General features: G+C 37.5%; 1 protein-coding gene across 1 annotated transcript; it reads left to right on the top strand.

Moving 5' to 3' along the window:
- Positions 1-1192: 1192 nt before the first annotated feature.
- LOC146367838 (macrophage mannose receptor 1-like) lies at positions 1193-18120 on the top strand. Its single transcript, XM_084912515.1, has 31 exons — positions 1193-1271; positions 1579-1935; positions 2176-2346; positions 2507-2662; positions 2879-3001; positions 3414-3551; positions 3645-3827; positions 5255-5409; positions 5623-5736; positions 6163-6278; positions 6361-6509; positions 6587-6786; positions 6970-7109; positions 7362-7434; positions 7591-7744; positions 7876-7914; positions 9205-9368; positions 9486-9547; positions 10024-10124; positions 11095-11240; positions 11348-11453; positions 11744-11868; positions 14129-14155; positions 14259-14361; positions 14631-14863; positions 16289-16454; positions 16741-16908; positions 16987-17106; positions 17266-17436; positions 17679-17708; positions 17809-18120. Exons 1-31 carry the CDS (start codon positions 1193-1195, stop codon positions 18057-18059), a joined length of 4320 nt encoding a protein of 1439 aa, XP_084768641.1. The 3' UTR covers positions 18060-18120.
- Positions 18121-18682: the final 562 nt, after the last annotated feature.

The raw sequence follows: 18682 nt of genomic DNA, 5'->3' as shown, positions 1-18682 counted from the left end.
CTTATAAGGCATAGGAGAAAAAGACCTAATTGAAAGTCTAAATCCAGGCAGTTTCACATCCTTACATGACAAACTATTTGCAGATGAAAAGATTCATATATCATATATCTTTTTGTACGTGTGTTTTATTATCATGCTCATTCAAGCCATTTTGATTTTTTTTTATTGCATTATGCATCATGCATCATTATGCATCATTAGTCTTGACATTAAGTACAGTTGTGGTTATTACAACAGAAAACCAGAGCTGTTTTGAAACTTCCTATGTGTGTCATCCTTTGTTGGCCTCTATACTTCTTATGCATGTAGATTCAGGGAAACGTAGTAGGATATATAAAAAAATATAGCTAGCTCAAAGGGTTTTCTATTATCAGACATTTTAAATGTTGAAACAGTTTTATTAAGCAGGTATTTTGATAACTGCATTAAACATATAAGCCTTAACATCACCGATGCAGAGCTTGGTGATCAGAGCTTGTGGCGAATTCAGTGAAAAAACTAAGTACGAACACAAATTCTAGATTAAACAAACAAACAAACATAATTTAGAGTGATATTTTTAAAAAAAAAAATTTCATAATTTTCCACTTTAACAAATTCTGACCGTCAGAATAATGAAAGCTTAATTTTTGCAATTATTACCCTATGCTTGGAGTTACCAATCATAGCAGCTGTGAATCATGTTTTGCTGTGCTTAAATCACAATTTGAATCCCTGTATCCTTCTAACACAATTGGTAAATCACAATGCTGAATTAAATCAAAGCGCTAAATCAAGGTCCTGAAGAGTCAGCTGAATGGGGAAAAACAAGATCTGAGGATAAGCACAACTGGATCATAAGATGCACTTATGAGTGGAAATCCAAATCTTCTTGATTCCTTACTCTAGCATGGCAAAAATTAGCAGAGAAAAAAACAAAAAATACAAAACCAAAGGTTCACAGTCTCTCCCTCCCACTTCTCTTGACTACAGGGAAAATGTCTACATTTTTGTTTCTTTGGATAAGCTAGAAAATCAGTATACAAGTCAGTTAGGCAAAATTCACAGTAACCCTCCCCTCCTTTTTCTTGTAAAACATCACTAATCATGACGAGGCAAGACAGGATGATATAAAGAGTCATGGTTGACAATCATTCACACCCTGTGTTTTGCTCCTGTGCAACTAGCTTATATGAAAATATAAGACACAGGAATGGGAATACTAACAATGAGGATAACTTCTACAGTCTTTGTGCTTCTCATCCAAACATTTCTCTGTTTGGCTTCAGATGGTATGGTAATCAACTATTTCTTGTATTTTTTGCTAAGGCTTTTACAGAGTATCATGCGTCCTGCCTATCTGTACTAAATGTAAGATTGTTGTGTCCTCCATCGTTTCTTACTATATTTATGTTTGGGGTTTTTTTACAATTCTACAATGAGTTATTCGTGATTTTATCATAAAAACTGTTCTTTAAGTAAACTTTCTGCAATTATAAATATAAAAATCAGTTGAAGCAAGTATGATAAATGGATGAAGATTTTCTTTGTTTTTTTACATGTCCAACAGTACTGTTTTTCAATATTTTGTCTCTACAGATTCCCAATTTCAACTAATTAACAGGGCCACTGGTTTTTGTTTGGTAAAATTAAATAACCACTGCAATGACATTCGCTGGACATCTGGGGATCGACTTTTGGTTCAGTATAAGAACAAGTGCCTGGGTGTTCAGGGAAAAACTGTGGGCAGTGAAGTAAACCTGTACGATTGTGATGAAACCAGTGAGCTCCAAAAGTGGGAATGCAAGAATGAAACTGTGATCGCTCTCAAAGGCCAAGAACTTTACATTGACCTCACTGCCGATAACACAGCCGTGCTCTCAAATAAAGTTGTACCCAGTAGCCACCTTACAATCTCTGGGACTTCCAGTGGTGCTTGCACAAGAACATATACAGGTAAGTGAAATGAATAAGAATACATTGTAAAGTAATTCATGATAACTTTTATGGAAATAATATTAGTGGCATAATAAATTTGTAGATTTTCATATTTAGTTCCAAAATAGTTGTAATGCAAAGATAGTGTGTCAAATGATTACAAGATGTCGATAAATGATAAAAGTATCATTTTGCTTAAACTATTCAAGCTATTCTTTGTTCTTTTCTTATATGTTTTTCCTTATTTTGGTCCTTCAGAACTTTACACCATTGAAGGAAATGCAGCTGGGAGGCCGTGCATGTTTCCTTTCTTTTACAAAAGCAAGTGGTATTCGGAGTGCACTGCAATTGACTCTCCAGGGAACCGTAAATGGTGTGCGGTTGAAACAAAATATGATCATGAACTCTGGGGTTACTGCCCAACTAACTGTAAGTACACAACAAATTCTAATACAGGTTTTCAGAGTAATAATCTACTGTATAAGCAGAACCACCCAAACTTTACATTTGTGTGAAATGTTGAGAAACACCATGTTAACATACAAGTTCAGTGCAATACTATAATACTTTGACTGTTTTTGTGTCACAGCCAAAGAAACTTGGAACAAAGACCCCACAACAGGAGCATCTTATCAGCTCAACACACAGTCAGCGCTGACCTGGGATCAGGCTGATGCCAGCTGCAAACAGCAGAGTGCCTCCCTGCTCAGTATCAGCAATCCTCATGAGCAGGCTTATATTTCAGGTAAGGAGACAAATCTCCACACTACACTGAATATATTGAAAACAAAACAATTCATTTAAGCTGAGAGAGTTTTACAAATAGCTAAAACTTGAAACATTAAAGTTGTTGTGGTCTGTAGACTGTAGACACTGCTCCAGCTGATGATTATGTTTTGAGTATTACACTTGGTAACTTTTGTTTTCTCTGTCTCTTTTGTCTGTTAAACTCTACTGACAGCACTATTAGGGGCAAATTGGGGACAGGAGTACAAGCTCTGGGTTGGACTGATCTTCCAGGATTTAGATTATGTGTGGAAGTGGTCTAATGGGAATCCTTATGCATATCTGAATTGGGATTCAGGTAAGTTTTCTTTCAAGTTTCAGGAGCTTGTGTTACCATTCTGATGATAATTTATCTTACTATTGTTAAATTATCTCATCAATTCATCTTGATCATGTTTGCCATCTGTTTTATTTATATAAGAAATCTTATCTGTTAGCAATTAAAGAAATTTTTTCCCTATTTCTTATAAATTTCTTCCACATGGGTGTGCTAGCCACACTGTAACCTGTTACTGGTCAGCAATTTCAACCACTGCTAAATTATTGTGGTGGCGTTGTGTATCACATAGCCTTGTCACTCTTGGGTAGAAATCGTAGGCCTTTACTTCTTTTCCACCGTTCTTCTAAATATCTGGAGAATCATGTGAATTGAAAGTTGCCGAGTCTCATCTCATAAGTGACAAGTATCATTTACCATCACTGTACTGTAGGACATCCAGTTTCTAATCCAGGATATAAGTGTGGAATTATTGATGGCGCTGTTCAGTTTTCTTGGCAAAGTTCAAAATGTAACAAGAAACTGGGATACATCTGCTACAGTGAAGGACCTTTGGCTGCACCTACTGAAGGTATAGAAAAAAATCCCTTCTCTACCCTTCTCTTAAAAAACTTGATTGACTCTATTTCTTTGATCTTCTTTTTTTTGTTCTTATGCTTCATAGGTGCCGAGAGCGGATTTTGTACAGCACCCTGGATCCCCTACAATGGCCACTGCTTTTACCTTTATCGTAACGAAACAAAAAAATGGTCTGATGCTCAGAAAGCTTGCCGTAAAGAAGGAGGAGACCTAGTAAGCATTCGTAATGTGGAGGACCAAAGCTTCATCATCTCTCAACTTGGATATGGTATGGCAATAAAAACTTCTGAGCACCATTTGCATTCCTTTAACATAACCTTCACCCAACACTTTTCATATTTATGCAATTTTTATGCAATTGCTGGTGAGTAACTGAAATATGTTTGAGGCACCATCTAATATGATTGTGTTGGTATGTTCCTGGATCAACAAAAGTAATGTTTGTCCAGTTTCAACATTGCAAGTTATCAATCACATTGCAGTGATGTCATAATGTTGTGATGTGGAAACACCATCACACCACACACCAAACCCTAACCCTACACCCCAAACCTTAACAATGATCACATACCAATGCCGAACGCAAGTTTTTTCCAAGTTGCAAAGTTGTGAAATCATAACAATGTTATTTGTCATATGCAGTGTGGATCCTAGACAAACCTAGACAAACATGTTGATCTAAGAAAAAGACCAACAATTCAGTTTTATGTAATTTATATACCGCAAATCACAGCAACAGTTACCTCTCTGAACCATAGTCGAGGGGCTTGGAAGCTGAATGATGTGCTTCCCTTTTCTAAGTTTAAGTTTACTGTAGGAGCCACAAGTAAGCCAGCAGGCTGAGAGCGAAGTGCTCTAATAGGGTGATAAGGTCATTAAGACAAGATGGTGCTAGATTATTCAAGACCTGGTACGTAATGAGAAGGATTTTAAATTCAATTCTATTTTCGATTTAACATGATTATATCAGATAGTCCATTTCTGAGAACACATTTAACCTCATAAAACTAAAGTCACAAGAAGTCAGGTGATTGAATATTGAACAAATTTATGCTCCTTTATACTTCAGCCCTAAATTCACTTCAATCCACTTAACTGAAAGATGTAAATTCCACATAAATATCAAGTTAACTGTTAAAGTTCCAGGAAGTGTTCAGCTTGTAATTAAGTCATTAGAAGTTGTCTCTCCTTAATTGTTAAAATGTCTAATTTGAACATCACACTGAAAAGTTAAAAACACACTCAAACACAAATATTAATGAATATCTTATTTTATAGCTACACACATAATACAATTGTGAGCAATCTATTCTTGGAAATGTACAGCAGTCCACCACCTTCAGAAAATCCAGGGCTCTCACCACAGCTAACAGTCACTTCAGACCTACCATGCAGACTACTTCTTTAGAATAATGACCGTTTATTAGTCGGTCACTTTGGGAATCCTGCTATTTTGGACACAAAACTAGGTTTTTATTTTTGTCACTTCATAAGCATTCAGTCACTTTCTGTTGACTGATCCCTGTATCGCTGCACATCTCACATATGATGAAGTTTGTTTACAAGTCCAGCAATTCTGGCAGACGATTAGCAGCAGTCTAAAACTTAAGTGCAAAAGTAACATCTAAAGAGTAGCAAATGAGCAGAATTTATCAAGAAGATTATACAACAATTAATGTTATTTTCTGTCTGCAGCATCCACTGATGAACTCTGGATTGGACTAAATGACAGGAAGAGAGAGAGGCTGTTTGTCTGGAGTGATCATTCTCCTGTGAGTTACACTAGCTGGGACTCTCGGGAACCAACTGTCACCTCTGAACAAGAAGACTGTGTTCTGATCAGAGGGGAGGTAAGGTGCACAGTGTGGGAGTGATTATTGATGATTGTGACACGCCAGCTTTTTTCTGTAAAACTATGCAGTTCTGTTAAAGAACACTGGATGCCAGGAAGGTCCATTAATATCCAGGAAAATTAGGTCTTTGTTTTATGATATGCACCGTAGCCTGTCTATCTCTTGTTAATTTCAGTTTCCACATGAATTTTGTTCTTTCCATTCTTGCAGAATGGAAACTGGGCTGACCGTGTGTGTGACGAGAAACATGGCTTTATCTGCATGAAGACAAGTGACTCTGAAACCTCTGGAGATGAAGTGGAGCTGAACACAGGCTGCAAAACTGTATGTGAACTTTTCAGATATTTTACAAAGAATGTCTGCATCTGGTTGGTCTGAATGCACACATTCTGTTATCTGTTTCTGTTTTGTAAAGGCTGTTGTATATTTCAAATGGCACGATGTCTAAATTTAATTTTGTGCCTGTGGTCCATGAAATATCTAGGAAAGCAGCATACACATAAGGTATGATGCCTAATGAAACATTGTATTTGGGTGCTGTTTATAGTAAAAAGATTAAGAGAACATCTTATTTATTCATTGCATTTTTAGGAAAAAAAAAACATTCCTGTAGAGTAAACAAGTAGTCACACTGATGCAGTGTGATTCTGCATTCTGGTGTTTTTCTCCTTGCTATCACAAAAAGACAGAAAGACAACATTTAACGACAGGCTTGAATAGTTTTCCAACTGTTGTTTCTCTGCAATGCAGGGTTGGAAAAGACATGGATCCTACTGCTACTTTGTAGGGACTGAGACAAAGACATTTCATGAAGCCAACGATGACTGCAAGAGCTCAAACTCTTACTTAGCTGATGTTTCAACTGGGTAAAATAGTTTACATAAAAATAAAAGTATATGTAATTTTGCATCAGGCAGCCTCTAATGTGACTTGTGTAAATATTTCCAGGGTGGATAATGCTTTCCTTGTAAGCTTGGTGGGGCTGAGGCCAGAGAAACACTTCTGGATAGGTCTCTCAAACCTGAAAAACAGAGAATATTTTATGTGGACCAACAATGCCTATGCAAGATATACTCACTGGAACACTCATATGCCAGGTAATGAATCGCTATGTAAACTATAGTTGGGAGATGTCTTCACAAATGACAGCTAACAATTTCTTTTATAACACAAGGTCACGTGCAGGGTTGTGTTGCTATGGCAACTGGGCATTCTGCTGGCCTTTGGGATGTGTTGCCTTGTGCCAATAAGGAAAAATACATCTGCAAACACCTGGCAGAGGGGGCAGCTTTAACCCCAGCTCCACCAACCACTGCCACGCCTAACTGCACAGATGGATGGATTAAGATGCAATCCAGAGGCATCTGTTATAAGGTGCAGCATGTCTCTCTCCCTCTCCCTCTCCTTATGTGTGTGTGTATATAATTCTATTGAACTTATTCATAATAGGGATGACATAAAAACAGAGATGGCTGCCCAACTTTAGTATATAGTTTTAAATGTACAAATATTACCAAAGCTTCAGATCACAATTCAGTTTCTTATATTTTGTTTAAGATCTTTCCAGAGGCTTCAGAAAAGAGAAAGACCTGGTACGAGGCTAGAGATTACTGCAGAGCCATTGGAGGAGACTTAGTCAGCATTCACAGCGGTGCTGATTTACTACCAAGGAAATTTTCATGGTATGGTGTTATCTGGTCTACAATCAGAGCTACATAAGATAAAAATCTTTCATAAAGTACACCTCCAGCCTAAGTCACATATTAGTGGCAGTCATAGATTCTTATCATTTTCAAGCAATAAGTTGTGTATTAGCATAATCACTGATAGAAAAAAGGAAACATGTTTTTGCAAAATATTTACACAAAATAAGTAAATAAAAGGTCTTTGAGCAAGAAAAAGAAATTACACAAGTATAAACATTTAGAACATACATTTGTCCGTTATAGGCCTAATCAATACTGGATTGGACTTAGTGCTCCTGACCCAGACACAGGTTATGTATGGAGTGATAGATCCCCGGTGAGTTTACAGTTTTTAACTCTCTACAATGGTTTATGTAGCCAAAATGATGATAACGATCAAGATGATGATTATTAATATTACTGATGTTACAGCTGCTATTACTACTGCTACAAATACTACTACTATTCATAATTATCTTATTTTTGTATAAAGGTAAACTTTCAAGAGTGGAGTGATGGAGAGCCAAACAATGAAAATAACGCTGAATCATGTGCTGAAATGAAACCCAATTATTGGGAGAAAACTTTGTTTTGGAGTGATGTGCACTGTGAGAAGTACAATAACTGGATTTGTCAGATCCACGCAGGTACAGCATGGTCACAGTTATACAATTCTTTTGTAGCATTTTTTTTGGACCAGAAGATTATTGTATGTATTCTCACAATGTCAAGCTGGTCACTAGTAACTCAACACTATTCTGTTTTTATTCCTTCACAGGAGTCACCCCAAAGCCGGCTCCAGACCCTGTCACCCCTGGTAAGTGCACCAGTGCGTTGAGGAATTTGACCACACTGCCATACAGCATCTTTACATGACTGTTGACTTTCTATTGGGATTACCAGGCTGAGACCATTATTCATACTATGCTGACAGGGAAACTGATGTCTCATGGATGCTGATTTTCTGCGTGGCAAATATTTGAAACTAGTATAATATAATAAGTATAATAATAATAGGCTGAATAATATTATTGTGTTTTGTTTTGTTTTTACCATTAAGCTGTTAAAGGCTGATGGGGTACTGCTGTGACCCCCACTGGGCAGGCAGATGGGATGGATGGGTGTTGTGTTTGTGAATGCGATAACTTGAGAAAACACTTTTGATTTTTGAAATTGATACCATAGCTGTGTCTGCTAGGACACATGTACAATGAATATATGAATGTATGAATATTTATGAACTCATATGAAATGCGTTTTTTATATAAAGTGCTATACAAATACAGGCCGTTTACCATTCATAATCCAACAACAAATCCAAAATATGACACAGAACCTAGACTTGCTCTTCTAAAATCTCAAAAGATAATGGAATAATGGTTTCAAAAAACAAAACAAGATAAAAACCTGTGAGAATAGTAATAGTAAATAGAAAATCAGTTCTATGAGTGTGTGAAGCCCATTGAAAGGATTTAATGGCTGACCATCCTTTATTTTTCTCTGCATCTGACGGTGCGAGGATCAGTTGAATTAGATTGAACGGTTTTTTCATAGTTGAACTGTTTATTTGTTTATCAATTCAATTTTATTTATACAGCACCAAATCACAACAATAGTTGCCTCACAGTGCTTTATAATGTAAGGTTGACCCTACAATAATACATACAGAGAAAAACCCAGCAATCATATGAGGCCCTATGAGCAAGCACTTTGGCGACAGTGGGAAGGAAAAACTCCCTTTTAACAGGAAGAAACCTCCGGCAGCACCAGGCTCAGGGAGGCGGGGCCATCTGCCACAACCAGATCTCATTCATACTGTATGAGCATAAAACTCACAGTGAAGAAAGGAAGATTGGATTGTGTAGTTTGAGGAAAAGATGGAAAACATGCAGTTGTTGTTCATAATTTTAAAGCCTCACTGTGAACAGCTGGAAAAACATGAGCTTGTCATGAAAAAAGTTTTTTTTTTTAAGACTTGCTTATCTAACACATTTACAGCAGTTTCCAAACACGTTTTTATAACGTTTTCTTTGAAATCTTTGAAAAAGAGGGTCATATTATTTGCACATTTACTGAAATAGATTGCGCATTTCTTATCTATTCTCAGAATATAACACGACATCTGATGGGTGGCTAGAATGGAATGGGGCTCAGTATTACGTTAACAAAAAGGCGATGGCCATGGAGGACGCTCGTACGTTCTGCAGACAGAGGCATGGTGACCTGGTATCTATCAACAGTGAAGCAGAAAGGATATTTTTATGGAAACAGGTGAGCAATGGCATTTGTAAAAGATTTACCAAGGCAATGGGTAATTAAGTTATAATTGCAAAAACTAAAACATCCAGACACCGACAGTTTTTTCTATGTATCCATGTTTTTGTGCAGATTTCAACAGGTTATCGGAATTCTTGGATTGGCCTATCTGTAGATCTTGATGGAACATTTCAGTGAGTATGAATTTAGTGACAAAAATGTAAATGCAATTTACAATTAACTTAAATTTATGTAACAGCAAGTTAAAAAGTACTTAGTGCAAGGCAGCATGTCAGATAAGTATACCAGTTTTAATTTCAGTCAGTCATATCTTGAGTGTTTGATTTAAAATCTACTGTTCTGATACACAAAGGGGGAAATTAAATGCGTCTTATTGTCCAAATACTTTAAGCTCTAACTGCAAATGCAGATCTATTTGCATTTCTATTTGCGAAGCTTTGTCCGTATTTGTAAAATTTTGGAGTTTCCTGTTTGTAATCTTTCCCACCAACTTTATTCAGTTATTACAGCTAAAAACAACAAAAGTGTGACCAAAAAGAAGAAGGATAAGAGTATCTTTAATGAACCCAGTATGCCACTGTCTTGGTATTATTGTCACAAATCTTTTACAGATATATTTAAACAAATTTATTTTCTGTGTTACATTAAGGTGGATGGATGGTTCTCAGTTGTTGTTTCAAAGTTGGCAGGAAAATCAACCTGACTTCAAGAACTTTGATGAGAACTGTGCTTTCATGACATATCACAATGGTGAGTGTACCGAAATATGATTCAGTTTCACTGAAATACATACACAGAACAAGTGGTATCACCCAGAGATAGCACTCAGGCCATCCTGTCACAACTATCCCTTCAGTTTTAATGGCACCCTAGTTTTATCACAGTAATACGTATCCTTTACAGCCCATACACACATATCAAACAACAGCAAAAGTACAGACATCCTTTACTGAAGCAGAAGTAGAAATACTACTATTAGAAAATATAAGTTGAGTTGAAATAACCATTCAACTTTGTACTCAAGTAAAAGTTTAAAAAAAAGTGAAATGTAGTCACAGTCACACAGTGTTTTACTTTAAATCCATCACAGCAGCTGGACCATTAGCTTGCAACACACTGTGTAAAAAACTGCACACAAACAGTTTGTGTGTTTGCTGATGTTTGCTGAGCTGATAGAAACATTTGAAATTTGAAATTACCTGCCACTTAAAAAAAAAGTCACTCCCATTATGCTCATTCCTCTTTTGTAGCACTAGCTAGATGCTAAAGTACCTAAACCGCAACGTACGGACACCTGCAGTTGTTGTGGTGTTATGACAAAAAAAAAAAGAAAAACACCATCCCGCCTTTAACCCCTGACTTTGGCACACGTCATCTCTTTTTATGAGTCATCCTCTGGTGATAAACACATGAACAGGATTGACTTCTGCTTCAAATCGGTTTGATGTTTTGAGGCTCGCAGGGACGAAATAATAACTTGACCCTAATGCGTTAAAGCAATAGTAACGAGTCTGTTTTGAAAATGTAAGAAGTAGAATACAGATATTTGTTTAAGAATGTAGGGAGTAAAAGTAAAAAGTATGTAGAAAAAGAAACTACTCAAGACGACATGCTACAAAAGATAAAATGAGTGTGTGATATCAAAATTGATTGAAGATTTTTTAAATGTTTCATTCAAGTTGATAATGTTATTAATTTAATATGCTGACCTGGCCTGCAGGATTCTGGCATGACTCCAGCTGTGGGCTTGAGTATGCGTCCATTTGTAAGCGCAGCAGCTCAACACCTGCAAACACCACCGCCGCAGTGCCTACAGTGCCCCCAAAAGGTGGATGTCCACACCCCTGGAAAAAATTTAACTCTAAGGTCAGATGTCTTTTCATGTCTTTTAATCTTTCTATTATTTACTGTTGAAGCCATATGTTCTTAGTGCTTGGAACACTATATTGATCTTTTTCATCTTTCAATTTTAGTGTTACAGCATCATTGACAATCAGAATTTAACATGGCATGATGCAAGGGAAAAATGCAAACAAAAGGGTGGAAACTTGGTGTCTATTACTTCAAGAGACGTGGAAGGTTTGTTTCATTTTCTTTTCACTCAAATACGTATTTCGATTTTGTTACCTTCTCCTCTTTTGCGGTCCATTTATGATACTACAGCAACAGCTCACAAAGCCAACAACTCTGTTTTAAACAAGCTATATTTTGCCATCCTTCAAAGATTCATCTATTCCCAATACCTAAAGTTACCACTGAATTTCTTTTCTTGTGCAGTTTTGGCATACCCACAAGTTAGAGCTGATACCACGGTGCACTTTTATTTGCAAGAAAATATCTTAACCATAAATCTTTGTCTACATTTTCAGTGTTTCTACTGTCTCAAATGGCTGATGCACCTACTACAGACTTGTGGATTGGTTTATTTCAGTCACAGTGGAGAACTTACTGGACTGATGGACAACCAAAGTCATACATCAATTTGGGTAATGATGTAAGTGGGAAAATAATAATCTGTTCTCAGTGAGTAAAAAAAATCATGCTGAAAATCTGTAGCTATATAGACTGGGTAATGTGTCAGGAACGAACAGATGCCACCTGGCTTGACAAAAATGAAAATGGTCAACCTAGAGAGTGGCCGAATTCAAATGGGGTGATACAGTACTATAGGTCATTAACCTAAGATGGGGGCTCATTATTTAAGACCTTGTATGTGATGAGAAAGATTTTAAATTCAATTCTGGATTTAGAAGTGAGCCAGTGAAGAGAACCAAATATAAAAGAAATATGCTTTCTCTTTGTAGTCCCTGTCAGTATTCATGCTTCAGCATTTTGGACCAACTGAATGTTTTTCAGGGAGTTTTTAGGACATCCTGACAATAAAACAACTACAGTAGTCAAGCCTAGGAGTAATAAATGCATGAACTAGTTTTTCAGTGGAGAGTCCCAGAAAGCAGTCTTACATATCTGTTTAATATCCTGGTCAAAACAACTCTTAAGATTCATCACAGTGTCTCTGGAGGCCAAGGTAATGCTATCCAGAGTAAGCATGTGGTTAGATACCATATTTCTAATATTTTTACCAGTATCACACTAAGATCTAGGAGGACAAGAACAGAGATGACTCAGTAGCTTGTATGGCCCCCGCATGTTTGTATACATGCTTGATGACATTGGGGCATGTTTCTAATGACACGACTGATAGTGTTTCGGGTGTCTCCCACCAGATTTGGGACATCAGAACATTAAGTGAGTAAAAAACACCCTAAATGCATTTAGAATATATTTAGAACTACAAATTCAATTCTTTTAGCAATTATTGCTTTTTTTGGTCACAATTCCAGCCCACCTGCTTTATCTGGGCTTGGAACTGGCAAAAGTGACCTGAAATACGCACTCTGGTGGAGTTATTTTGTGTGTGTGTGTGTGTGTGTGTGTTTTTTTTAAGTAGTTTTAAACCTTGTGATCCACAAAAAGTAAAAGTAAAAGAAGAACTGACTGCGTTGCAGTCAGGGCTGGAGCAGTGGCTTCGCTCATGCGCGATTCATTGCAGTTTGGACGCGTAGGGGTTAACATCTGCTGTGACACCAGCTGGAAGACACTGCTGTGTGAGGATGATCTGCTGCCTGTGAGCGCTTTGGCACGGGCGAGGTGCCCATGGCAGCACCCGCTGCTTGTTGAGAGTAAGAGCGATACGTGCTTTCACGTCACAAAGTGGTCATAAGTCTTCCTAAAAACACCAGCAAAAGTCGCCAGATTTGTCACTAGTCGCTTTTTAGAAAAGAGGGTCTGAAAACTCGCTAAATATATCGCCAAAGTCGCCAAGTTGGCAACACTGGTGCCATTGCCAAACCTGTAAAAGTCTTTGCATCCTGCCATGGATATGCCTCTCCAGACTATCACAGAGCCACAACCAAACTAGTCATGCTGAACGATTTAACATTATGGTATTCTATGGCAAATACCAATCAAATTCAATGAAGCTGGACAGTGAGCACAGGCCACCCTACATGATGTAGTGATCTCAGGCTACTCTTACGAATTCTGCTTCTGATTGTTTGGTCAGAGACATTTACACCAGTGCCCTGCTGGAGATGACTTGCTGGGCTCTGACAGTGCTCATCCTGTTCCTCCTTGAACAAAGGAGCAGATACTGGTCCTGCTGATGAGTTAAGGACCTTCTACAGGCCTGTCCAGCTCTTCCAGAGTAACTTCCGGTCTCCTGGAATCTCTTCTATGCTCTTGAGACTGTGCTGGGAGACACAGCAAACCTTCTGGCAATGGTACATATTGATGTGCCATCCTGGAGGAGTTGGATTACCTGTGCAACATCTGTAGGATCCAGTTATGGCCTCATGCTACCAGCAGTGACACTAACTCTAGCCAAAGGCCAAACTAGTGAAGAAACACTCGGAAAAGAGGAGCAGGGGAAAATGTCAGTGTCCTCCACCTGTAAAACCATTCCTGTTTTGGAGGTTGTCTCACTTTTGCCCCTCTAGTGCACCTGTTGATAATTTCATTAACCCCAAAGTTGCTGACACTGATTAACAACCTGCTCTGCTATCCCAGAACTTTAGCTGACTCGATGCTATACTTTGGTTAAAAAGTGTTCCATTAATTTTTTGAGCAGTGAACTTGCACCATGTAGATACAGTCTATATTACCTATTGTGGAGGGTCAGACAAATTGAAACAATCTATAACTGTATATTTTTTTATTTACAAATAATTAAAATCTTTGTGTTTACATTGCAGCGTTGGTATTGGTATTATAAACAAAAGGTAAGTAGATTTTAAAGATCCAAGAATGCCCTGTGTTCCCTGACACAGTTCCCTGTATCATCACGTATCATTATTCTCTGTTGACCCAACTCTGTTTCCACAGAAAAACTGTTTTGTGATCAATACCAAGCCTTTAATTGGTATTGGGAAATGGATTCAAAAGTCATGCAATGACACCAATGGATTTATCTGTCATCGAAATCTTGGTGAGTCCATTTCTACCCCCAGGCCTGTTGCCACCCAACTTGAGCTGCAGCTCCATCAGACTCTCTCTAGCTTTTATAAAACAACAAAAAATTTGCTTTGACTTTTCATTCCTATAATTAATATCTATATATAATATATAATAACAATAATATCTATGATCAAGGGTATGATTCATCACTGGAAATAGCTATAATAACTTTTTAAGAATGATTCAGAGGGTTTTATTATGTAAAAAAAATAAAATAGTTTCTATTCTCATCCTAAACAGACACATCTCAACCAGATTCTCCAGAACCAACAATTTCTACTAACTACATCAAAATTCTCAATGACTCCATTAAGGTTGTTCCTCAACAAATGAATTGGGATAAAGCTGCAGAGTACTGTAAAAATGACGATGCCCTCCTAGCTAGCCTGAGGAATGAGTGGACACAAGCTTATGTTGAGCTCCTGGCGCTGAATCTCAAGGCTCCTCTTTGGTTTGGATTACACAAAGCGCAGGTAAACTTTTGAAGACATATAAAAAGTTCATAACTCAATAATAGGGCCAACCACTTTGAAACTTCTGACTGCAGATTCAATCAAAAATCTACTTATGTGCACAAAAAATTATTTCAACAAAGATTTTATCTAACGAAATAATCTGTAATTATGAAAATGAAATCTTCGTTGATGGATAAATATACTGGCCTAGTTATTTATCCAATCATTCGGTTATTTGTGAACTGAGATTAATCATCCATCCATTTCAGTTAAATCTAGCTATTGCTTTTCATAATACGTCTGCCAGCACCACGTAAACACATTTGAAGTTGCTGTGTATTTACATTCTGTACTCTCAATCATGGCTGACATACCTGACTGTTATAAAGCACTTGCTAACTTGACTACAAAGATGCCAATAAAGGTGATATAAAGAAGCAGTTGCACATTATGCTGCATTAAAAATAAACACTTTTAAATGCAGCAGTCATTAAATAAGCATTGTGGAAAGTTTCACTGTTTTTCTAAAGTGCCTACCTTACCCAGGGCATGATCAGTGCAGCCTCCCTAATCCAGCAGGGAGATGCTCTGTGTGAGGAAGGCATGTTGAGCAGCAGCACCTCTTATGTAAACTCTTAAACCGTTACTTTAAACTCCATCATTTTACCCAGCTCTGGCTGTCTTAGCTAAAGGAGCAGATACTGATCCTGCTGATGAGTTAAGGACCTTCTACAGACCTGTCCACCTCTTCCAGAGTAACTGTCTCCTGGAATCTCTTCTATGCTCTTGAGACTCTGCTGGGAGACACAGCAAACCTTCTGGCAATGGTACATTTTGATTTGCCATCCTGGAGGAGCTGGACTACCTGTTTTTTGAGCAGTATAGATTATCATGTTAGTTTAAGTCAACTCCGTTCAACTGTTATATCCTCTGTGCAGCTATGCTTACTAAGGGAAATATTCCTAAAAGCCGAATAAAATCGATAACTGCATGTATGTGAAAGTGTCTTAGTCATCAGGTCACCGTGTTCTAAGAAGCCTGGAAAGAAAAGCGTCTGGACTTAAGTTACTTGATGACTTTTATTCTCTCATCAGAGAAGCTTCTTTCTTTCTAAGAGCAACGGGTGGAGAGTCACAGATTTTTAAGCCCTATTGGGAGGGTTCCTAAGAAGGTCGTGGACCACTATTGATTCTCTGCCTAATCACATGAGCCAAGGGGTGAAAACAGGTGTGGGTCACAATCAGCCAAGGTTTCCGGTGAACCCACTGTTAGATCTTGCGCCACCCTATCATTTGAGTTACTCAGATCAAATGACCCAAGATGTGAGAGGGCGTTAAGGCGTGTGGGAAGGGATCTCAAAACTGGATTACAGATGAGAGGGTTCCTATGGTTCTGCTAGTTTTCTTGATTGGTAACTGCTGTCTTATTAATCTTTTCTTTCAGATCAATGGTTCTTTCCGCTATGTTGATGGATGGCATTTAAGAGTCAGTCGATGGGGTAAAAATGAACCAAGCAAGGACAGAAGTTGTGTATACATGGATGTGGATGGAAAATGGAAAACCGCTCACTGTAATGAGACACTTATGAGTGTTTGCATGAAGTCGACAGGTATGACCAAACACTGGCTAATAGATACCCTATAACCCTGTAATGACTGGCATGTCTGTTTCATTTAAACTTGAATCACTGTTGAGAAGCGTAAATTACAGATCACAGGTACTGATATCCGTAAAAAAAAAATTCTCTCTCTCTCTCTCTCTCACACACTCACACACACACACACACACACACACACACACACACACACACACACATTTATTGTCAAAACAATACATTTCAAAGTTTTAAAAGATGTAATTCATTGATCCCATTGACATCATTGTCTCATTCACAGATGTGCTGCCAACAGAGTCAACTCTTTTTCCAGGAGTTTGTCCTCTAGACCCAGAGGCAACAATAGAAAACAAGAACTATATCTGGTTACCATTCAGGGGTTATTGTTATATTTTTATCACAGAGCAAAAGCGCTGGCAAGAAGCATCTACCAGCTGTGTAGCACATGGTAGGCGACTTATCTGAAAGATATTTGTATGCAATAAATTGCTGTAGTTTTCATTAACAACTGATTTGTTTTGTTAAGGTGGAATGCTTGCCAGCATTGAAGATTCCTCTGAGCAAAGATATCTAGAAAGTAACCTGAGAACTTTTCAAGATGGCTACACATCTTTCTGGATTGGCCTGTTTAAAAAACAATACAAAGGTGAGTCATTATTTATTTTTTATGGTAAATAATAATAATAATAACAATAGTAACATATTTTTTGATCATTTGTTTTTAACCAAATTTTCAGTTCAAAATAAATATTTTTTTTAAAATGATGTACACTGTTTTTTTTTTTTTTTGTCTATTTGCCTGCAGAGGAATGGCTCTGGTTGGATAGATCAGTCATTAGTTACACTAACTGGGCTGAAGGTCAACCTGTTAATGGCAGCAGATTACCCCGCAGAGGAGAGATTAGTACATCAGATGGGACATGGACGGATATTGGCATGTGGGTTGAAAGACCTTACATCTGCAAGACACAAAAAGGTAAAATAATCTTTATTTATAACAGTGTTTTCTCTTTTTCTTTTCTGTAATGATATGAATCTCTTGTAAGTTCACAACAGACATGACACAGTCATATGAATCCAAAAGGAATAACTCTTGTTACCGTGTTACGAATGCAAATAACTGTTTACTCCATAGCAATTTACTTTAATTTTTAAATGAAGTAGAGCTACTTTGTGATAAAGTGTCTTATTTGATTGTTCTTTTTTTTCCTTTTGTAGTATTGCTACCAAAGCCATCACCATCATCGAGTAAGAAACACCTCTTTTAACTATTTATTTTACATATCTTATTTCAAATTATTACAAATGTTTTTTAGCTGATTACCATCTACTTTTTCACTCTGTACAGAAACTGGATTACCTCATCATCAGCGTGTCTATATAACCACTGCAGTTGTGTTAGTCATCACTGGAATTGCAGTGGTGGCAGTCACTGCTGTTTTCTTCTTCAAGAAATTTGGTCATCAGTTACCCGCCCCTAACACCTTCGATAACCCGCTCTTCTTCAGCAGTAGGGTGTCACAGCCTGAGCAAGCTGACACCAATATACTGGTAGAGAATGCAGCAGAAGAGAACACTGGAGATTTAATCAGTATGTAATTTAAATATTTTGGGCTCATTTGCATGGCCCATATGATTCCTAGTATGTTATGAAAATTTGAGCTGAGGTGGCAGTAAATGGCTAAAAGCATATTTGAAACAACACAGGAGAATCATGTTTAACCAAATATGTATGTTATGACTGTGAAAATTGATTAAATTTGCTTTATTTTCTGAAAATATTATGTAAATATTTAAAACATTGTTGTATATGGACGGTTGCACAGTTTCCTCACAGTATGAAGGTCCTGAGTTCCATCCTTTCTCCCATAGTCCAAAGACAAGCAGTTAGTGGGGTTAGGTTAATTGGTAAATCTAAATTGCCCATTGGTGTGAACGTGAGTTTGAATGGTTGTCTGTGTGTCTATAGAACCTGTTCTAATCCGGTCTTTAAGTCTGACGTCATTAGCCGTGTCTGGGCCCAAACTCCGCTGCAGGTCCATAAGTCAAGCAATCACTGTGGAAAACTGAGAGTTAAAAACTGTCTAAATCCTTTCATCTGTAATAAAATGATCCGCGTTCTGCTCTACCAGGTGTAACAATTAAGTTTAACATCCAGGCATCCATGAAAACGGAATTTATGACATTTAACGGAGTTAGAAGTTAGCAGGGAGTTAGCACGG

Source organism: Perissodus microlepis, chromosome 18 (assembly GCF_051167445.1).
Source record: "Perissodus microlepis isolate ML-2025 ecotype Zambia chromosome 18, ASM5116744v1, whole genome shotgun sequence".
Taxonomy (NCBI): Eukaryota; Metazoa; Chordata; class Actinopteri; order Cichliformes; family Cichlidae; genus Perissodus; species Perissodus microlepis.
The sequence above is the reverse complement of the archived record's forward strand: the minus strand, read 5'-3'. Positions and strand labels throughout refer to the sequence as shown.